At 39.9% G+C, this 23,901-nt stretch overlaps 1 protein-coding gene across 1 annotated transcript; it reads left to right on the top strand.

Annotated features, from left to right (window-relative positions):
• The first annotated feature begins 82 nt into the window (after nt 1-82).
• On the top strand, nt 83-22,548 carry ewsr1b (EWS RNA-binding protein 1b). The gene is given in 16 exon segments (XM_053229030.1): nt 83-184; nt 4,526-4,562; nt 5,164-5,215; nt 7,344-7,488; nt 8,799-8,988; nt 9,218-9,438; nt 11,393-11,549; nt 16,082-16,119; nt 16,570-16,593; nt 16,695-16,810; nt 17,728-17,857; nt 18,535-18,651; nt 19,404-19,536; nt 20,320-20,393; nt 21,457-21,685; nt 22,401-22,548. Coding segments are annotated over 16 exon segments (1,797 nt in total). The 5' UTR covers nt 83-87; the 3' UTR covers nt 22,438-22,548.
• Nucleotides 22,549-23,901: the final 1,353 nt, after the last annotated feature.

Below are 23,901 nucleotides of genomic sequence, written 5' to 3' on the forward strand. Positions count from 1 at the left end.
TGCGCATGCGCATTTTCAATCACCCTGCTTGAGCGTCAACATTTGAACCGCGCATGCGCACTGTTCGGGGTTTTTAAACCTCTGCGCATGCGCATTTCAATCACCCTGCTTGAGCGACAACATTTGAACTGCGCATGCGCACTGGTCGGTTTATCGGCAGCGGTGAAAATGGCGTCGGTTACAAGTAAGTGCGGTTTGTAGATACTGTTTTAATTTAAATTTATCAAGAAAAAGTTATTTGGATTTGTACTTTCAGGTGTTTAGTGTATAGCTATGTGACTTCTTATGTACGAAACGGTCTTTGTTGGTTGAAAAAACAATAACAACGACCCTGGAATTGCTTATTAGGCCAAACACGCACCTAAAGTTAGCTAGTTAGCCGAGTTAGCTCAAATCTACACATATACGCTTTTTTTTAAAAAAAATTAACTAGCTTTACTAAACTATATAATCACTTATACATGTATATACACACACCAAAATGTGCAACACTATTAAACAAAAATCAAAACATGAGAAAAAGTGGTAAAAGTAAAAGAACTGTAGTTAGCTAGCCGGCTAGTTTCGTTAAAGCGTGTATTCTTTTTACAAAGCTAGCATGAGTCATAACGGTTTAAACATTACAGCAACTTTATCCGGTTTAAAAGTACAAAATATTAACATTTTAGTTAATATAACGACTTTATCTCAACGCAGAGGTGTTTGGTTTAATTTTCCCGCCATCTGTTAGCCAGTTAAACGCGATAAACACTTAGATAACCGGGAATATCGCCGGGTGCAAAAGTTTGTGCCCCCTCCCTCCACCAGGACAGGGTTGCTCACTACTAATAAAACAATGTTTATATAATTTGTAGTTTTATTTATATACTTTTATACATCTTAAGATGCAGATTTGACAGTGTAAAAATATTTTTAAAAAAACCCTGAAAAATGCAAATAACAATGAAGTAAATAATAGTAGTGATGGAAAGGGAAAAAAATAACAGAGGAATAATATTTAAAATCTTTGCGTGTGGAATTTTTATTAATAATAAGATAATGACAATAATGTGAAAGTAATGAGCCAGTGAAAGTAAGGTGAGTAGGCAGTAAAGTTAAAAAAAACAGAAACAAATCAGGTTAAATATGTTAGAGAGAGGTTTTGCATCCCTTTCTCACTCTCTGTCTCTCTCTCTCTCTCTTTTGCTGACTCTCTCTCTCTCTCTCTTTTGCTGTCTCTCTCTCTCTCTTTTGCTGTCTCTCTCTCTCTCTCTTTTGCTGTCTCTCTCTCTCTCTCTTTTGCTGTCTCTCTCTCTCTCTCTTTTGCTGTCTCTCTCTCTCTCTTTTGCTGTCTCTCTCTCTCTTTTGCTGTCTCTCTCTCTCTTTTGCTGTCTCTCTCTCTCTTTTGCTGTCTCTCTCTCTCTCTTGCTGTCTCTCTCTCTCTCTTGCTGTCTCTCTCTTTTGCTGTCTCTCTCTCTCTCTCTCTCTTTTGCTGTCTCTCTCTCTCTCTTTTGCTGTCTCTCTCTCTCTCTTTTGCTGTCTCTCTCTCTTGCCATCTCTCTCTCTCTGTCTTGCTGTCTCTCTCTGTCTTGCTGTCTCTCTCTGTCTTGCTGTCTCTCTCTCTCTCTCTCTGTCTTGCTGTCTCTCTCTCTCTCTCTGTCTTGCTGTCTCTCTCTCTCTCTCTCTGTCTTGCTGTCTCTCTCTCTCTCTGTCTCTCTCTGTCTTGCTGTCTCTCTCTCTCTCTCTCTCTCTCTGTCTTGCTGTCTCTCTCTCTCTCTCTCTCTCTCTGTCTTGCTGTGTCTCTCTCTCTCTCTCTCTCTCTCTGTCTTGCTGTGTCTCTCTCTCTCTCTCTCTCTCTGTCTTGCTGTCTCTCTCTCTCTCTCTCTCTCTCTGTCTTGCTGTCTCTCTCTCTCTCTCTCTCTCTCTGTCTTGCTGTCTCTCTCTCTCTCTCTCTCTCTCTGTCTTGCTGTCTCTCTCTCTCTCTCTCTCTCTCTGTCTTGCTGTCTCTCTCTCTCTCTCTCTCTCTCTGTCTTGCTGTCTCTCTCTCTCTCTCTCTCTCTGTCTTGCTGTCTCTCTCTCTCTCTCTCTCTCTCTCTCTGTCTTGCTGTCTCTCTCTCTCTCTCTCTCTCTCTCTCTGTCTTGCTGTCTCTCTCTCTCTCTCTCTCTCTCTCTCTGTCTTGCTGTCTCTCTCTGTCTTGCTGTCTCTCTCTGTCTTGCTGTCTCTCTCTGTCTTGCTGTCTCTCTCTCTCTCTCTCTGTCTTGCTGTCTCTCTCTCTCTCTCTGTCTTGCTGTCTCTCTCTCTCTCTCTCTGTCTTGCTGTCTCTCTCTCTCTCTCTCTCTCTCTGTCTTGCTGTCTCTCTCTCTCTCTCTCTCTCTCTGTCTTGCTGTCTCTCTCTCTCTCTCTCTCTCTCTGTCTTGCTGTCTCTCTCTCTCTCTCTCTCTCTCTGTCTTGCTGTCTCTCTCTCTCTCTCTCTCTCTCTGTCTTGCTGTCTCTCTCTCTCTCTCTCTCTCTCTGTCTTGCTGTCTCTCTCTCTCTCTCTCTCTCTCTGTCTTGCTGTCTCTCTCTCTCTCTCTCTCTCTGTCTTGCTGTCTCTCTCTCTCTCTCTCTCTCTGTCTTGCTGTCTCTCTCTCTCTCTCTCTCTCTCTCTGTCTTGCTGTCTCTCTCTCTCTCTCTCTCTGTCTTGCTGTCTCTCTCTCTCTCTCTCTGTCTTGCTGTCTCTCTCTCTCTCTCTCTCTGTCTTGCTGTCTCTCTCTCTCTCTCTCTGTCTTGCTGTCTCTCTCTCTCTCTCTCTGTCTTGCTGTCTCTCTCTCTCTCTCTCTCTCTCTCTCTGTCTTGCTGTCTCTCTCTCTCTCTCTCTGTCTTGCTGTCTCTCTCTCTCTCTCTGTCTTGCTGTCTCTCTCTCTCTCTCTCTCTCTCTCTCTGTCTTGCTGTCTCTCTCTCTCTCTCTCTCTCTGTCTTGCTGTCTCTCTCTCTCTCTCTCTCTCTCTCTCTGTCTTGCTGTCTCTCTCTCTCTCTCTCTCTCTCTCTCTGTCTTGCTGTCTCTCTCTCTCTCTCTCTCTCTCTCTCTGTCTTGCTGTCTCTCTCTCTCTCTCTCTCTCTCTCTCTGTCTTGCTGTCTCTCTCTCTCTCTCTCTCTCTCTGTCTTGCTGTCTCTCTCTCTCTCTCTCTCTCTCTGTCTTGCTGTCTCTCTCTCTCTCTCTCTCTCTCTGTCTTGCTGTCTCTCTCTCTCTCTCTGTCTTGCTGTCTCTCTCTGTCTTGCTGTCTCTCTCTGTCTTGCTGTCTCTCTCTGTCTTGCTGTCTCTCTCTGTCTTGCTGTCTCTCTCTGTCTTGCTGTCTCTCTCTCTCTCTCTCTGTCTTGCTGTCTCTCTCTCTGTCTTGCTGTCTCTCTCTCTCTCTCTCTGTCTTGCTGTCTCTCTCTCTGTCTTGCTGTCTCTCTCTCTCTCTCTCTGTCTTGCTGTCTCTCTCTCTCTCTGTCTTGCTGTCTCTCTCTCTCTCTCTTTTGCTGTCTCTCTCTCTCTCTTTTGCTGTCTCTCTCTCTTTTGCTGTCTCTCTCTCTCTCTCTCTCTGTCTTGCTGTCTCTCTCTCTCTCACTTTCTTTACTTTATTCATGTAATTTTCATTAAAAAAATCCTGGTCTAGTGTTTAGCAGTGAGACATCAATATGTAGTAATATTCATATGGTATATTTATTATACATAGAGTTTTTATTTTTAAAAAAGAAAAAAAGTAGTCGTGCTGTGTTTATCGTTTGCAGAGTGTGTGAAGACGTGTCCGTGCTGAAATTCTTACACACACACACACACACCAGTGACGACTACAAGCCCAATTTAAACACGTATCATTTAAATAAGAGAAAAATACAATAAATAATACAGTAAATAATACAGTATACACCAGCGTTGCGTCGTGTGAATAAGTTTGTGTGACGAGTGTTAACGTCGTCGCGCGCTGCTGGGGAAAAAAAAACCAATAGAAACCCTCAGAGTTTGTAATGGTTTTAATGGGAATTGTGTTGGTTTTAATGGAAGCTCCGATGGTCCCTGTGGGTCTCTACTGCTAATTTGTTGCCTTCTATTGGTGGTGTGTTGTGTCTGTTGTGATGGTATTTATAGTGGAAACCGTTAGAAATTCTGTGATGGTTTCTGTTTGTTTTTTTTTTGTTTTTGTTTCGTTTTGTTTTTCCCCCCAAGTAGGGAGAGAGAGAGAGAGCTCTTGTGATCGCTTCACATCTATCCTCCTCCTCGTCCTCCTCGTCCTCCTCTTCCTCACTGTCCAAACCGTCTCTCCTGTGTTTATATAAACTTGTGTTTCTTTACAGCGCGGTGTGAAAAGCTGGAATGTGAACTTCGGTGTAAACGTGTCGTGTGAAACCAGAGCCCACCTTTGTGTGAGCCGGAGTTTACACTGCACATTGTTCTGCCTCTCGTAAATACCGCGCGTGTGTGTGTGTGTGTGTGTGTGTGTGTGTGTGTGTGTGTGTGTGTGTGTGACGGTCCACTGAACTCTGACGTACACATATCTGACTTCTTTTTTTCCCTCTCTGTAGATTACAGTGGCTACAATCAGGCTGGTGCTCAGCAATCGTAAGTGTGTTTACATCCACTCTCTCCATCCAGCGTACAGTTATGCAGAGTTACGACCCCGGTGTTTTATTCCTCTTACACCACAGCAATTTACCAACCATTAAAAATGTTATTTAACAATGACACGTCGAGCTTTTCGAACTGTTTATAGTGTGTGAAACGAGTTAGTTCCTGTTTTCGCTTTCGTTATAGCAGCGATAAACACTCGTTCCCTCACCAGCCTCTTTATTCTCTCTCTCTCTCTCTCTCTCTCTCTCTCTCTCTCTCTCTCAAAAAAAAAAAAAAGCTCAAAACTCTTCTGTCCTGAAGATGTCGGAAAACTTACTTACATCTTTACCTCTGACACTGGAGACTCCTTCCATATCCATCTACATGGCGCACGTCCCTGTGAATGAGCCGTTACTATAGAAACGATAACGTATCAGAACGAGCGCATTAATACTGTATAAACCTGCGCTACTGTCGGAGCTGCTGTTCTAGAAAATGAATCAACACCTTCTGGCCAATCAGAATCCAGAATCCGACATTACTAATTACGATGATTAGCGTTAACCGCATTGATGATGTCACAGCGCACCGAGTACCTTTCTTGTTTCCGCAGGTACGGCGCGTACGCAGCCCAGCCCACTCAGGGATACGGACAAACGACACAGGTATGTTCCGAATCCTCGTTAATAATAATAATGATGATGATAAATCAAAAAGTTAGTGAGTTTAAATGTAAATACAGGATTTTTTTTTTAAAAAAAGTGAGTTAATTTTTTAAGTGGTAGAGATCCAGCAATGGAGCTGTCAGATAAATAAGAAGAATAAGAAGTAGGGGTATAAAATAAATTAGACGTACAAGGTGTGTTGTGTATAATTAAAAATTTAATAATAATAATAAGTGCTAGAAATATATTTTGAAGTCTACAGTCTTAGTGTTTGGACTGTTTTTGATGTGATTGGGGTGAAAAAAAGATTTTATGGACGATGTGAAGAAAGAAAAAAAACACACAGTAAATCGTGCAGGTATTTCGTGCTGTTTGTGGGTTACCTTTCAAATTTGCACGTGACGTACCTGTACATATAAATTGCACGTGACGTACCTGTACATATAAAAATTGCACGTGACATACCTGTACGTATAAAATTACACGTGACGTACCTGTACATATAAAATTTGCACATGACATACATATAAAATTGCACGTGACGTACCTGTACATATAAAAATTGCACGTGCCATACCTGTACATATAAATTGCACGTGACATACCTGTACATATAAATTGCACGTGACATACCTGTACATATAAATTGCACGTGACATACCTGTACATATAAATTGCACGTGACATACCTGTACATATAAATTGCACGTGACATACCTGTACATATAAAATTTGCACATAACATACATTTAAATTGCACGTGACGTACCTGTACATATAAAATTGCACGTGACGTACCTGTACATATAAAAATTGCACGTGACATACCTGTACGTATAAAATTACACGTGACGTACCTGTACATATAAAATTTGCACATGACATACATATAAAATTGCACATGACGTACCTGTACATATAAAAATTGCACGTGCCATACCTGTACATATAAATTGCACGTGCCATACCTGTACATATAAATTGCACGTGACATACCTGTACATATAAAATTTGCACATAACATACATTTAAATTGCACGTGACGTACCTGTACATATAAAATTGCACGTGACGTACCTGTACATATAAAATTGCACGTGACGTCCCTGTACATATAAATTGCACGTGACATACCTGTACATATAAAATTTGCACATAACATACATATAAATTGCACGTGACATACCTGTACATATAAAATTTGCACATAACATACATATAAATTGCACGTGACGTACCTGTACATATAAAATTGCACGTGACGTACCTGTACATATAAAATTGCACGTGACGTACCTGTACATATAAAATTGCACGTGACATACATATAAAATTGCACGTGACATACATATAAATTGCACGTGACGTACCTGTACATATAAAATTGCACGTGACATACCTGTACATATAAAATTGCACGTGACGTACCTGTACATATAAAATTGCACGTGACGTACCTGTACATATAAAATTGCACGTGACGTACCTGTACATATAAAATTTGCACATAACATACATATAAAATTGCACGTGACGTACCTGTACATATAAAATTGCACGTGACGTACCTGTACATATAAAATTGCACGTGACGTACCTGTACATATAAAATTGCACGTGACGTACCTGTACATATAAATTGTACGTGACATACATATAAAATTGCACGTGACGTACCTGTACATATAAAATTGCACGTGACGTACCTGTACATATAAAATTGCACGTGACGTACCTGTACATATAAAATTTGCACATGACGTACCTGTACATATAAAATTTGCACATGACGTACATATAAAATTGCACGTGACGTACATATAAAATTGCACGTGACGTACATATAAAATTGCACGTGACATACATATAAATTGCACGTGACGTACCTGTACATATAAAATTGTCTATTTTGTATATTGTGTTTTTGCTATTTGTAAATTATTCTTGTTATTGTCCGTGTCTCGTCTCGTCGCTGTCATTCTGTTGCGCTGTGGAGCTTCTGTCTCTAACACAAATTCCTCGTATGTGTAAACACACCTGGCGATAAAGCTCCTTCTGGTTCTGACTCTGGTTCTGGTTGTGACGTGTGCGTACCCGGAGCGTGACCTGTGGTTTGTTGGTTTATCAGCAGGGCTACACTCAGCAGGACTACGCGTCTTACGCCCAGCCCGCTGCCACCGACTCTGCTTACGGCCAGACAGCCTCCTCTGCCGGGGGATACACGCAGCAGCAGCAGCAGTACGCAGCCTCGTACGGACAATCCGCCACGCCAGGTTCGCCTCGGACGAATATATATTCACCATCGAGTGCTTTACTGAGCAGGAAAACCATCAGTTCTGTTCAGTTTTATTTTATTTGTATACAGCTTTTAACAGTGGACAGTGTCACAAAGCAGCTTTACAGAAACAGCAGAAACAGATTCAGATTAAATTAAACCGAAATAAATTGTAAATATGTGAATTTATCTCTAATGAGCGAGACAGAGGCGACGTCATTTAAGCTGTAATTTGATCAACACACATCCGTGAAGTTAACTGGAATCACAATCACCTTTTTATTTATTTATATATATATATATATATATATATATATATGAGTTTGTCTTGGTGTACTGGTGCTTAGTAATAACAGTAACATAAGAAATATAAATAATATTAATGAAGTAAACGTTGTAAGATTACAAAGTAAAAGGAGAGAAAGTTATGAAGTGAGAAGTGTAAATATAAAGAAACTAGAAAGCTATGAGCATAAATATACAAATTTAGGAAAATAAAAATAAGCCTGCTTGAGTTTTTCCTATATATATATGTATATGTGTTGAAAAAAAATCAGTGTTTTTGGATTCAAATGCACAGATATTTAAAAAAAAAGAGAGAGAGAGAAATCAGATTATCGGTTTACGTGTTCTCAGCGTAATCTGATTATTGAGCTAGAATTAATGTGGAGGTTTTGTTTTTGTTTGTTTGTTTGTTTTAAATAGATGTAAAGCTGCTTTAGGTGAATATTTTGTATGTTTCCTGACCGGTGTTGTTTAAGTTTAGGTTTTAGTTTAGTTGTGGGTAAAGTGATTTCTGCAGAACGCAACAAGGGAGGTTTGAGTGGTTTTTAGAAATAAAATAAAGAGCAATTTTAAAGAAAGAGAGAGAGATGGGGAAAAAACAAGTAATATTCATTGTTTTTTTAAAAAAAAATTAATGTTTAAAGTACAAAATTTAAAAAAAAAATGTTGAGGTTCAGTTTAAACAAGTAGCCATGCGTATAAAATGGAAAAGTAAAAAGAAATGATATAAACAAAGGAACTAATGTATAAAAAATGTGCAGTTGTAGTGCTAATGGTTGTGATGTATTTGCGTCACAGTGCTAGTGCGTTAAAGGACGAAAAAGGCGACGAATATTAAAAATGGCCCAAAAGTCGCGTAAAATGACACAGAATACATAAGTAACATTTATTTATTGGATATATGGTGCTTACGTAATCAGATTATTAGTCTGTGTTTTAATGTTTGTTTAATTGATAACAGTTAAATGTGTAAGTGAAAGCTGTGCTTTCTCTCTCTCTCTCTCTCTCTCTCTTTTCCTCCAGCTGCTTACGCTGCTCCTCAGTCTGGAGCTCAGGGCTACACTCAGCCTGCACAAGCCTACGGGACTAGCAGCTATGCTACCACCACCGCCGCTCCTCCCGCCACTCAGGCGTCGTACGGCACGCAGCCGGGATACGCCGCTCAGTCCGCTTACTCAGGATACAGCCAGCAGGCCGCCTCGGCTCCACAGAGGTACCGGCACAGCTTCCTGTACTCTCTCTCTCTCTCTCTCTCTCTCTCTCTCTCTCTCTCACACACACACACACACACAGTGGCATTACACAGCCTTCTGCAGCGTATCCGTATGGTGGGGGTACCTGTGTTGCTGTGCGGATGCTGTTCTGTCTCTGTAGTTTATAGTGGAACAGTTTGTCCATAAATCCTCTGATATCTTTCTGAATCTGTGATATCTGGCTTGTAGTTACAGCGCTAGCACTCAGTCCACCTACACCCAGGGGGGGTATCAGGCGCAGCAGCCGGCCTACGGGGGGCAGCAGCAGCAGGCCGCCTACGCTCAGGGCCCACCGCAGCAACCTCCCTCTGCCACCTACCCTCCTCCTCCATCCAACGGATCCTACACCCAGCCCCAGTACAGCCAGCCCGGCGCTCCTCAGAGCGGCTACGACCAGTCCGGACCCTACGGTGAGGCGCTCGGGCTCGGGTCAGAATTACAAACAACCGTCCGCTTCAGAACTATTGGCACCCTTTATAAAACGTACACGATTCCTAATTTAACTTTTCTAAACAAAAAAAAAAAATATATCTCTCTTAAGATTTTAAACTATGTAGAGGCAGGATTATTTTTCGAAAATTTTTAAGATGAAGAATTTAAACTTTTTTTAAACATAAAGGTATTAATAATAATAAACTTTATTATTATTATTATTTTATATAGTGCCTTTAAACAGGCCTCTCAAGGTGCTTTACATAAGAGTATATAAACATATATAACAATAATAGTAATAATAATTTAATAACAAAACAAAGTAATCAAATAAAAGCAATCCTAAAAAAAATAAGTTTTAAGAGATTTAAATATACTAAGAGTCTGGGCTTCTCTAAGGGGCCGTTTACACGACAACGTTTTCAGCCAAAAACGGGAAACTTTTTATGCGTTTTGTCTGTTCGTTTACACGACAACGGCTTTTTGGGGGACTGAAAACGCACATTTTTGAAAACCGGTTTCAAAGTGCAAGTTTTTGAAAACGCCGTCGTTATCGTCTCCATGTAAACACCCGATACGGGAATCTTTGAAAATGGTGATGTCGTGCACGTGCGTAGTATGTGTTCGGTACGTAGACGTGCGCAGTACGTGTCTATTGTAAAGGCATTAAGCGCGAGCAAACACGCACCAATGGCGGAGAACGTGGTCGTGTTCAACGCTTCTTCAGCAAAGTGTGGATTTACTTCACCAATATTACAACCAACTAACACGGTGACAGCGCCAACTACTGGCCTGGCGTACGTCATACGGCACTTTTGGCCGTTATCGCGGATGTGTAAACGCCAGTCGTTTTGAAAACATCGTCGTGTATACGTGAAACTTTTTGAAAACGCAAGAGAAAAATATTTCCGTTTTTGACTACATCGCTGTCGTGTAAACGTAGCCTAAGAGGTCCACAGTTTTGGAGCGTAAGAACAGAAAGCCTGATCATTCACAGTACGCAAACGAGTCTGAGGGACCGTTAAAAGACCAGAGTTTAGAGGAGCGGAGAATCACGTTTTGGGGTGTAATGGGTTAAAAGTTCAGTCAGATACTGAGGAGCCAAACCTGCAATGCCTCGTAAGTAAGCAGAAGGATTTTAAAATGTATACGAAACCTGACAGGGAGCCAGTGCAAGGATTCCAGACCAGCACTGATGTGATCACGTGTCCTGGAGCTGGTCAGGGTTCTAGCTGCAGAATTTTGTACATACTGCAGTTTATTTATCGTAGACTTCGAGACTCCAGCCAGGAGCGCAGTGCAGTAATCAGTGCGAGAGAAAACAAAAGTACTGATCAGCTTTTCAGCCACGGAAAAAGAAGGATGTTTTATAAATATAAATATAACTCGTAGGTTTTTTAATTTTGTTTAAAGCAGAGCCGACTTAAAGTTTAAATTTAAAGAGCCAGCTTTACGAAGCAAGTGTTGAAGTGCAACAATGCCAGGGACGTCAGAAAAATAATATTTTTCGAGGACAAAATAATGGATAGTTTATCCAAATTTATTTATTTTTTAACTCCAAAAATTTTAAACTGAAGAATCTAATCCCTTTTTAAACAAAGATTTTGTATGTATATATAAAATTTATTTAAATTGAAGAATCTAAACCCTTTAATGTAAAGTTGCCCAATTACGAAAACAAATCAGATTTGTTCCTTTATTTATTTCTTACTTATTGAAATGCAGTAATGCTACAGGATTTAGAAAATATAAAATGCACAGTAATTTGGAATCGAGTGTATTGTGTTAAAATACAATTTTTATACTTTTTTTTTTTTTTTTTTTTTAATGTAAATGTTTCCATTTTAAATACTCACTTTTTAATGAAACACTCATAAATGCTTCTATTGGATGTCTATTGAACACGTACCGTTTAACACGCACCTCGTGCAGGTGGTTACGGTCAGGGCGGCGTGAGCGGAGGTTACGGCGGCTCTCAGCCGCCGCAGCGCGGTGGTTACCCGGGAGACGGCGCCGGTCGTGACGGCTACGACAGGCCAGGGATGCGCGGCGGTCCTCGGGGTCGCGGCCCGATGGGTCGGGGCATGGGGTAAGTTCTGACACGCTAACGATTTCAGCTAACTGCCACGTTTCTCCCCCTCCGCAGGCTAACCGGCGCCGGGCCGCGATGCCTCCACACGCATGACGGCGTAAATCCTTTCTACACGCCAAAAGAGCTTATTTATTACTCCGCCTTAATAGCCTAGCTCCTCCGAAACAAAATGGAGGCTGTTTATCACTAATACGCATCGCTAATAATATAAACTTGGGACTTAACGTTGTTCCACACGCCTTTAACACTGCATGTAGTATCGCTCTCTTCTCAAGACCTACACGTGCACAAAGCAGTTATTTTTATCCCGTTCCAGTTGCTGTAATCTTTATCTGGTAAGTATATGAAGAGGAAATAACACTGCAGTACATTTTCTTTAAAATAAATAAATAAATAAATTAATAGTTTTAGCAGTAAAACTAGTAAGTATTCCAAGTGCTTGTGCATGCATGTGTCTAACAAACAGACCGCATGGAGTCGCTGGATCTTCAGCTATCCTGAGTTAACGCACGAGCGCTGAGAAACCTGTCAAATAACAAAACCTGGTCAACTCCAGTGCTCTTATTTGAGTCTAAGACACGCAGAATGATTTAAAAAAAAAAAGTCTGTTTGTGCCAAAGTGGGTCATTTTCAGTTCGTTCCCTCAGAATAAGTCATGAGTTTAAACATGAACACAGACTGTAGTGTTTAATAGTGTTTTGTTTTTTAAATTGCGAGATATTGTGGGGTTTGCAGGACCTTGAATTTAAACCTTTATGGATTAATATTTGAGTTCCTCTGGGCTGCTTTATAAAATGAATTAGGACATGCTTTTGACTTTCTGCTTCTTCAGTTCTTCTCAAAGAATAATGCTTGACTGCAGCAAAGACCGTAAACAAGTAAACATGACTGATCACCATGAAAGCTCCAGGCTTTGACCATCAGCTTCTACACAATGGCTGGGGAAGTTCCTCATGTGGTCTCAGGGGGTTTTTTTTAGAGTCTTCTTAGAGTTTTCAGGGTTTGTTTACGGGCTTCTTACCATTATTCCTCAATCCAATCTCCAAATGTTCCTCCTGGAGCTCTTCGGAAGGTTTCTCATGGTTGTATTGAAGGAAGGGGGAAAAAAAAAACAGGTCAGGATCTTGGAGCTTCACAGCATCAGGTGTAAGTGGGAGAATCTGAAGGAAAAGATTCGCTTGAGGGACAACGTGTAGCTGATGCAGCTAGTTTAGATGTTCGGTCACAGTTTGCTGCTTTTTACTAGATTTGATATTTTGATGCTACACTTGGACCCTGATGTCCTTTTTCTACACATTTAGAGGTAGCTGATTGTCGCGCTCGAGGATGATCCGGAGTTATGCTACAAACATTTCCCACCGTAACTCAAAAAAAAAAAAACATTTGCGTCCGAAAACTGAAAGCTTTTCCTGAACTGAATGTTTCTCGTTTACACGCGTAAAACCCGTTCTCAAGCAGAAGTAACGATCTAAAGTTCGTTTTAAAGTCTGATCGCGTCCAAAAGTGAAAATAGATCCATCCACGGTTAAGGATTTGATTCAATTTCCACTGAAAGACACAGGAAGTGCTGATCGGCACTAAATTTCTTGCTATTAGCATCTTTCATGGTGCCATTTAAACATTTTATCACTCGGTACACTGTCGTCTGTTTGCACCAAGTGCTTCTGTTTTGATGATGACGCGCATCGAGTCACGGATATTTGGACGGCCGCGATTTGATTTCGATCGCAGCCTGAATTACTTCCGTTTCACTGCGTCGTGCTTCCGTCTCTCTGTGAACCTGATCGAGTCGTCAGAAAATCATACCTGGATGGAAAAGGTTTTATTTTTATCGTTGTGTTTGATAAACTGGCTCCTTACACCAACATGATCACTGCAGGTATGTTATTAGCAGAAACACTAAAACTCGGATGCAGCCTCGCGTCACTTTACGGTGGTTTTTACGCACCGTCGCACAATTCTTTACACCGAACGGATTACATCAGACACTTGCTTATGAATTATTTATATTTTTTTAGCTTGACCTTCTGTTTTTGTGTCCAGATCTTCTTAAATGTAATCACGCTGCTGGCTAATGGGAAAACTGAAGTTTATATTTATATATAATCTTATTTTTTTGGCGAACTGTGTTCCCTGTGCTGCTGGTTTCTGTGTCTGTGATAGAAATATATATAAATATATAAATATATATATAATGTTCTACTCAAACACAGGCTTTATGAACATTTTAATATACACCAGAGAGTCAGACTTAAGCAGCGACTATTTTATATCATAGTTCATTAAAACTCCACAGTTAATTAGGACCCATGCACCAAGCGTATCAATGCCTCATTATGTCTGTTAGGATTCTTATTTTTCTAAATTTTTTTGGCATTCTTGAGGTGCTTGCTATGTTCAGAAACTCACGAAACCTGACCCACTCATCAGAAATGCTGATCATCAGGGTCTCGCCAAAATCCTTTTGACATTTTGTCATTTTTTTTCCCTTCAGTACGAGCTTCCAGTTTCACCTACATTCGTCAAATTTCACGGGTCTTCTCAAGACAAATGAATTTCACAACTGCGTCCATTAACTCCGTCCAACAGGAAGCCTTTATTAATTTATTTATTTTTTAAATAAATGCATTTTATGGGTGTTGAACTTTTTTAAATACTCCTTCCAGAGGGTTCATCCAATTCATACCAAATTTGATCAGTGTGTGGTATAGTGTCAAGATATCCATTCTATTTATTTATTTATTTATTGTTAAATAAAACTGTGTTGCCATGGCAAGGTGATTTAAATTAATCAATCAACTTTCACTGTACGTGGTGTAACGTGGCTCAGAGTTCAGATGTATGTTCAGTGTTGGGGTGTAACAACATCCTCATGCTCATACTGGCTGAAAAAAAAAGACACTTCTGAACCCTTGGTGCTTGGGCCCGTCAATCGCTGGAAATCATCAACTGGAAATCATTTCAATTTTATGACTTTTGGGCCAGATTATTATTTTTTTTTTTAATTGGGAGAAGAAGAAAAAAAGAGGATTCATTGGACAATGTGCTGTTCTGGGTTTTTTTTTTTTTTTTTTTTAAGCAACAGAACCTAAATCCTTTGAAACATTTATTTATTTTTAATTCGGAAATGACCTTTTGAGATTATTCACATATAAACATTGGGTTAGTTCTTTAAAAATAAAAGGACAATAAGAAAAAAAATAAATACAGTGGAACAATAAGAGAAGAAAACTTATGGTTGGGTTTTATTTATTTTTGAATGAGTGTGGATTTTTTTTTTTTTTTCCCCGATTTAAACCCAAGTTAAAAAAAAAAAAAGTTAATTTTTTCCAGTTATTTAAATTTTATTATTATAATACCACAATAAATTACAGTAATTTTGTGTTATTTAAAATGAAGAATCTAAAGCCTTTAAAAGAATATTTTTTTTTAATGGTAAATAAAATGAATTAAACCCAAAGAATTGATGCAGATTTTTTTTTTTTTCTCTTCCAAAAAAATAATAAATTCAATGTTTACTAATACCACAGCAGCATTATAGATTATATTCTTATTATATATATATATATATAACGGCGCCGTTATATATATATAACGAAGAGGAGCCAGACGTCTGATCTGTGTACGAGTTAGTAATCCTCTCTTTACAGTTACACTTGGATTAGAAATAAAGTGTAAAAGAAGGTAAGCGTGCACACCTGCACCAGTGTTTTACCTGATTACTGTTTCATTACTCATTCAATTCTGTGTTTTTTTGTTTTGTTTTTGTTTTTTGTTTTTTTTTCTCTACAGAAAATGGTTTCAAAATGTGTATTTCGTGTTGGGAAACACTTGAAGTTCCAATTTCGGCGTTTTCTCACGCGAGATTGCAGCTTTACAGTGTTTCCGCATGGGCTGTGATTTCACTCTGATCATTTTACAAGTCTTATTTTAACGCTTTTTGTCATATTTGTATGCTACAGGTAACAGAACGTCATTACTTTAGGTCCTTCTTTCCGTATCAAAGCCAGCAGCTCACAGGGGTGAAGGGGAACTCGCTGAAATCAAGAATTTTTTAAACCATTGTTTTAGCGTGTTTTCTTTTAAAATGTGCTTTCATTTATTTATTTTTTTTTTTTTTATCTGTATTGTAATATTTGTACTTGTATTAGTTTGCTTTTTAACATAAACACTCAAAGGGTAAATTTATGATTTTTTTTTTTTTGTATGTACATATTTGTGTTACCTTTTTTTTTTTTTTGTCCTGTTTTATCCACCACTGAAATGTTATTTAAATTTTTTTCTAAATTAGATTGTGTGTGCTTGTGTGTTCACATTTTAAGGTTCATATGCTGTGAAATGATGCTTTTAAAATGATTTTGCTTACATCATCAGCAAACCCGTACAACATGGTATTACTTGGGGGTTTTCTTTTTTAAAAAAAAAAGAATAATAATAATGAAATAAATGAGGGAGAGAGTTATGTCCATGCGCTGTTGAAGTCCCCTTGGTTCAAGACTAAATGGAATTTCACCTATCTTCATTCGTAGCATGGCTGGAGACAGAGGTGGCTTCAGTAAGCCTGGTGGTAAGTTCCTACAGAGTATTACACTGGCTAGTCCTCTTCTGAGTTTATTCATTTATGCCTCAGTAACGTTTTTCCATTTTGATGTGCCACTTTTTTGGTGTCAGAATTATTTAAAAAAAAAAAAAAAAAAAAAAACGGGGGTTCCTTTTTTGAAAGGTTGATTTGAACCAGCGTCCTTTCAGGATGTTTTTTGCTTCATTTTGAGTTTTTTGTTTTGTTTTGTTTTTTTTTTTTCCTTGTTAAAAATTGTCTTATCCAGAGAGAAACCCTAAAATCCAACCCACGTCGCTTCATGGCCAACTAATTTACCAAATACTGCTGCCAGCGATGCGCTTTCTCGTTCCTGTTGTACATAACGCTTCTTTTTGTTTTCTTTCTCCCTCTCTCTCTCTCTCTCTCTCTCTCTCTCTTTCTTTCTCTCTATTTATTTATTTATTTTCTGGACATCAGGACCTATGAGGGACGGAATGGAGGGTGAGTATCGCGTCCTTCACCTTCTCAAACACCTGTCCTGGTTTAGTAATCGTTTTTGTTTGATTGATTTGTTTATTTACTTATTTATTTACGTCTCTCAGGACATCCAGGAGAGCAGGATGAGTCCGAGAACAGCACCATCTACATCACGGGGCTGACGGAGAAGGTCACGCTTCCCGACATGGCCGATTTCTTTAAACACTGCGGCACCATACGGGTGAGAACGCTGAATACGCACGTGCTGAACAGCGCCGGAGTTTAACGTTTGGCCATCCCATTGCAGACTTGATCACGTTTCATGTTTTTGTTTGTTTGTTTTTTTTCCTCTTGTTTTTTGGGTTGCAAGATTAGCCAAGCCAGCAAACTACTATAATATTCACTTGACCGGATTTAATATTCACCGCTTTATCAGTTTGATGTTAAAAATCTAATCAGCTGAGTTCTGGGTTCGTTTCCAAAGGAATCAAAACCCTTCTTTTTTTGAAAAACATCTTTTATATTTCCGTTAAGGGGAAACTCCAATTGTGGCACGTAACTCCGGTTATTGAAACGCAACACCGCATTTTTTTTTTTTTTTCTTTCTTCAAAATAACGACCGTTTCAGATAAAGTGAGAAATTATTGGGAACGTACCAGTGCCACAGAGATACGGAAAATAATATACACTAAGAATAGAATCGGGAAACTCTGGCAGGACCAGATGAATGTTCTGGAACCAAAAACATGTTTATATATATTAAATTTTTTTACTTTTTTGTGAATTTTTTGATTGTTTTTAACCGTCCATGATGACTAATAAACGTCTCTGTGATGAATCAAATCACCGTACTCATCACAGAGACGTCCGGGACGCACGGTTCGCTCGATGCTCCTGGAAAACTCTCCATTCTGCACATTTTCTCTGCTCTAACACACGTACACACTTCAGCTCAGGAAGGACTGATCGGTAGCTGATTAGGAAAAAACTAAAATACGCAGGACTGTGAGTTCTCCACAACCAGAGGATCCTGAAACTCTCTAGATGCCTAGATAAAAGCGCTACAAATGTCCTAACTGCGAGCTGTTTTATTTACACAAATTTAATTTTGTTTGTTTGTTTATTTTTTTTGTGTGTGTGTGGTTGTGTTTGTCACAGATAAACCGGCGCCTGAACCAGCCGGCCATCAACATCTACACCGATAAAGACACGGGCAAACCGAAGGGAGACGCCACTCTGTCCTACGACGAGCCTTCCTGTGCCAGAGCCGCCGTGGAATATTTCAACGGTGGGTCTCTTACGGTTCCGCGCTCCGCCCACCGTTCCCTCATTTTATAATTTATAATTTATATACTGTACACGTGTGCAACAGCGTCATCACGCGCCATCGTCATCGATGAATTCTTCTCATTTTAGTAAATAATACCTTCAAAGATTTGCTCTTCCTGTGAGAACCCTTTCATGCACACGCTTATAGACAGTCAATTTTAGGCTGTTTTGAGGAAAATATAAGATAAAGAATCTCTCTAGACAGTTTGTTTGTGGTTTTGCCTCTGAGATATTTGAAGCTTTCTAAACAAAATTCCAAGTTTAAAAAAAAAAAAATCGTGTCGGGAATGTTGCTGTTTGGCTTAGTTTTAGTCGTTAAATAAATATTTTAGACCGTTTTAAACACATCAGAATCTTATTTATGTATTTTTGTGTATAATATTTGACACTTGTGATGTTCCTGCACACACCGATCGTCTGTTTATATACTTTTTAATATTAAACGATATTCGAAATTCTTCTGACTTGTAATTTAAAGTAATTGCAAAAAAAACAAACATCTGGTGCAGAACATTTTTAAATAATTGAAGGGTTAAAGACGTGCTGATGGATTTAAGAAGCGTGACGTGAAGTGACGTGTGCACGCAAGCGCTGTAGTGGTTGACTGTGTGTTGATTCTCGCACCTGTGTATCCAGGTAAGGAGTTCCAGGGGCGGAGACTGAACGTGTCGATGGCGAGGAGGAAAACCGTACCAGGGCTCATGAGGGGAGGAATGCCCATGAGAGGAGGACCTAACATGATGGATCGTGGAGGTACCGCTCCTCTCAGTGCTCACACACACACACACACACTCTATCCTCAGCTGAGAAGCTCATCACTGATTTCTAACAATCTAATTTATCTAAACTTCTATAAAAGCTTCATAAATGTTCTTTAAAAACAACGAGCAGGACAAGAGGGATCAGTTTTGTTCCATGTGTCCCTCTAAAGCCTGTTGTTGTTGTTGTTGTTGTTGTTGTTGTTGTTGTTGGTCTCCTTGAAATAGTCTGAAAAGTTTCCCTATTTATTTATTTATTTATTTATTGGGGAAAATTAATTACAGATATTCAGTCACCAAATGTACTGTCTCTTTAATCATTCAGTTTATTTTGACATTTATAAAGAAAACCTGTCTGAAAACTTAGTCTTAACGATCTGGATCTGTTGAACATTTATTTTATCTATGTATTTTTTTTTTTTTTTTTTTTTTTTTTGTCCTATTTTTATTGTATTTATTTTAATTTCTTATTCAAATTTAATAAAAAGCATTAGAGCATGAATTAAGCTTGACAGTGATGATTAATAAATTAGATATGTAATTGCAGTAAGTAAATATATATAAATTTGTGTGTTAATTTATTATTTTGGTCATTTTTGCTTTGTTTAATTAATTATTAGGAAATGGTTAGAACCTGCTGAGATGCATCGGACCTTCAGGAGATTGATTTATTTATTTAGTCTCTCTGTTATTGATAATTTTGCAAACACTAAAACTGATATATATATTTTGTGGTGTTGTGTGCAGGTATGATGGGTCGAGGCGGAGACAGAGGCGGCTTCCCTCCCCGTGGAGGTCCTCGGGGTGCCATGGCCTGGGGAGGACCACCGGGAGCCAACAACGTGCCCAAGAGAGCCGGAGACTGGGAGTGTCCCAACCTGTGAGTCTCTCTCTCTCTCTGTCTCTCTCTCTCTCTTTCTCTCTCTCTCTGTGTCTCTGTCTCTCTGTCTCTGTCTCTCTCTCTCTCTCTCTCTCTCTCTCTCTCTCTCTCTCTGTGTCTCTCTCTCTCTGTGTGTGTCTCTGTCTCTCTCTCTCTCTCTCTCTCTCTCTCTCTGTGTCTCTCTCTCTGTGTGTCTCTGTGTCTCTCTCTCTGTCTGTCTCTCTCTCTCTCTCTCTCTCTCTCTCTCTCTCTCTCTCTCTCTCTGTGTCTCTGTCTCTGTCTCTCTCTCTCTCTCTCTCTGTGTCTCTCTCTCTCTGTGTCTGTCTCTCTCTCTCTCTCTCTTTCTGTGTGTCTCTGTCTGTCTCTGTCTCTGTGTGTGTCTGTCTCTGTGTCTCTCTCTCTCTCTCTCTCTCTCTCTCTCTGTGTGTGTCTCTCTCTCTGTGTGTGTCTGTCTCTGTGTCTCTCTCTCTCTCTCTCTCTCTCTCTCTCTCTCTGTGTGTGTCTCTCTCTCTGTGTGTGTCTCTCTCTCTGTGTGTGTCTCTCTCTCTCTCTCTCTCTCTCTCTCTCTCTCTCTCTGTGTGTGTCTCTCTCTGTGTGTGTCTCTCTCTGTGTGTGTCTCTCTCTGTGTGTGTCTCTCTCTGTGTCTCTCTCTCAGCGCGCACAGCTCACTGGCATTATGTACAGTGTGTGTTCAGCGTATATATATGATGAACTTCCTGTCTCGTGTGTGTGTGTGTGTGTGTGTGTGTGTGTGTGTGTGTGTGTGTGTGTGCGCGTGTGCAGTGGTTGTGGGAACCAGAACTTCGCCTGGAGGACAGAGTGTAACCAGTGCAAAGCTCCAAGACCTGAAGGCATGGGCAGGTAACACACACTACACACACACTACACACACACTACACACTTCACACACACTACACACACACACTTCACACACACTACACACACACTACACACACAACCACACACACTACACACACTACACACACAACCACACACACACACTACACACTTCACACACTTCACACACACCCACAAACTACACACACACTACACACACACACACACTACACACACAACCACACACACACACTACACACATTCACACGCTACACACACTACACACTTTACACACACCCACAAACTACACACACACTTCACACCACACACACACAACCACACACACACACACACACACACACTACACACATTCACACACACTACACACACATCCACACACTACACACTTCACACACTACACACTTCACACACACCCACAAACTACACACACACACTTCACACACATCTACACACACACTACACACTTCACACACGTCCACACACACTCACACTACACACTACACACTTCACACACGTCCACACACACTCACACTACACACTACACACTTCACACACACTACACACTTCACACACACCCCACACACTCACACTACACACTTCACACACACTACACACTTCACACACACCCCACACACCAAACAATCATAACTACAGGCATTGAAATGGGTTACTATACACACTACTGCTCTGAGTAAACCCCGCCCACAGTCAGTATATACTCAGTATGTAAACATGAAGCTTTGCAGTTCTCCCTGGGAAAAACTCCCTGACATGACATTCGGGCAGCTCCAAAATTATTGGCACCCTTGGTAAAAATGGCTTCATTAGCTTTCTCTTTCACTTAAAATGAGCGTGGTACTTATTATTTATATTATATATATTTATTATACTTATTATTTATATATTATTTTAGAACGCCTTCAATATTTGTCCTTGTTGTCAAATTTTTGGATTTGACCAACCAAAATAAATCCTTTTGAAGGGATTGAATGTTGATTTAAAGGGATAGTTCTTCCTAAAATGCTCACATGGGGAAAGCTGTGTAACATCGTGTGTGTGTGTGTGTGTGATCAGGTGGAGACCGGGGTCGAGGCGGGATGTTCCGCGGGGGCAGAGGGATGGATCGCGGTGGGCCGGGGGGAATGCGAGGAGGCTGGGCGGGAGAACCCGGAGGCTTCAGGGGCGGCCGAGGAGGAATGGACCGAGGAGGATTCAGAGGAGGAAGCCGCGGAGGACCTCCGATGGACCGCGGCGCGAGGAGAGGGATGGGACCAGGAAAGATGGATATGAGGTACGACTCTGACGCTGACACACGGGTCATGAGGTTTGTTTTTGTTTTTGTTTGTTTTTTTTTCCCTCCTTATGCATTTTTTCCAAAATAGAAAAAAAAAGCTCCTATGTATAATGTGTATAGATTAATAACATGAGGATTAAACACACTTCAGGACATGCAGTCTGAGGAAAATAATCACAGCCCGGGTGGTGCAATGGTGAACTTACTGTCAGTGATTTTACTGTTGATTCTTTTCCTACAACAGCATGACCCTTGAGTGTTTTATTCCTCACACACTACAGCAATTCGTATCATCAATGATGACATTTTTTTTCTTTTCTTCTGTTCTTCATTACATCAACTGTCTCCCATTTTTTTTTTAATCCATTTATAGTTACATTTAATGTTACAGAACATCCAAAATAAGTTAGTTCCTGTTCTCACTTACGTTATAGCAGCTATAAACAGTCATTACCAAACCACCCACTTTTTTTTCCCCTCCTCTCTCTTTCTTGAAGTTAATAAGACCAAAAAAAAGCGCAGCTTGTCATGTTTCTCTCTCTCTCTCTCTCTCTCTCTCTCCCCCCTCTCTCTCTCCTCTCTCTCTCTCTCTCTCTCTCTCTCTCTCTCTCTCTCTCTCTCTCTCTCTCTCTCTCTCTCTCTCTCTCTCTCATCTCCTCTCTCTCTCTCTCTCCCTCTCTCTCCTCTCTCTCTCTCTCCTCTCTCTCTGCAGGGATCAGCGTCAGGAGCGCAGAGACAGACCGTACTGAAGCATTTCACACAACTGCAGTGATGAAACCTGTGTAAAAGCTTTTTTTAAATGGTCTTTTTAATTCCTAGTCCATATTTATACATGGTTATGTAATCGCTGGCACATACACACCTGCCTGTGGGGCTTCTGTCTTACACACCTGCCTGTGGGGCCTTCTGTCTTACACACCTGCCTGTGGGGCTTCTGTCTTACACACCTGCCTGTGGGGCTTCTGTCTTACACACCTGCCTGTGGGGCTTCTTTATTCCCCTCGATTTAGGAGTTTAGTTTGATTTAGTGGATTTATTTTTTCCTCTCTCTCTCTCTCTCATCTTCATTTTGTTTTCTCTGTACATTTCTTCAATATTGTCACACTTATAACCACTTCCCCTCCATGCAGCTATGTACCTTCTCAGCATTTTTTTTTTTTTTTAAATAAACTTCAACTGGATTGACTTTTAATGTGATGTGTGTGTCGTGTTTGTGTGGTATTTCCTGTGTTCAGTACGGGACGAGCGATGGACTTTAATCGCTTCGTCGCTCCATGTGGACGACAGATTTAGCTTTTCTCAAAATCAACAGCTTTTATTGGCTCCTGTGGTTTTAAGCAGCGATGATGTCATGAAACAGCTGCAGTTCTGAAGCAGTCCCCGCCCACAAAAAAGCCTTCAGAGAAAATAACCTTTTATGGTTAACAAATGGGTTTTTTTTATAGCTTATATTTTAAGTTTTAAGTTAGATTTTTATTTTTATATTGTAGTGCACTGCAGGGTTGAACAGAGTATGAAAGCTCCTTAGAAACAGATATAAATACCAAATACTGAGAGAATAAACCCAAATAAATGATTGTGCAGTTCACACTTTTCACCACAAGATGTCTCCAGTGTTCCACTTAATGCCTCATACTTTAGTACGTAAAGTCTAATACCTGATACTTCAGGACTTAATGTCCAATACTTTACTACTTATTGCCTAATAGTTTAGTACTTAATGTCTAATACTTCAGTGCTTAATGTCTAATAGTTTAGTGCTTTGTTCCTGATGCTTTAGTTCTTTGTGTTTAAAACTTTCATTCATACTTCATGCAGTTCACACTTCACAAGATGTTTCCAGTTCTCCACTTACTGTCTAATCCTTTAGTATTTAATGCTTAATACCTTAGTACTTACTGTCTAATACTTTAGTGGTTAATGTCTAATACTAATAGTTTAGTACTTAATGCCTTATACTTATACTTTAGTACTTAATGTCTAATACTTTAATATTTCGTTCCTGATGCTTTAGTTCTTTGTGTTTAAAACTTTCGTACTTCATGCAGTTCACACTTTTCACCACAAGATGTTTCCAGTTCTCCACTTACTGTCTAATACTTTAATAGGTTACTACTTAAGTACTAGACATTAATGCCTAATACTAATGCTTCAGTACTTAATGTCTAATATTAATACTTTAGTACTTAGTGTCTAATGCTTCAGTACTTAAT

Source organism: Pangasianodon hypophthalmus, chromosome 24 (assembly GCF_027358585.1).
Source record: "Pangasianodon hypophthalmus isolate fPanHyp1 chromosome 24, fPanHyp1.pri, whole genome shotgun sequence".
NCBI lineage: Eukaryota > Metazoa > Chordata > Actinopteri > Siluriformes > Pangasiidae > Pangasianodon > Pangasianodon hypophthalmus.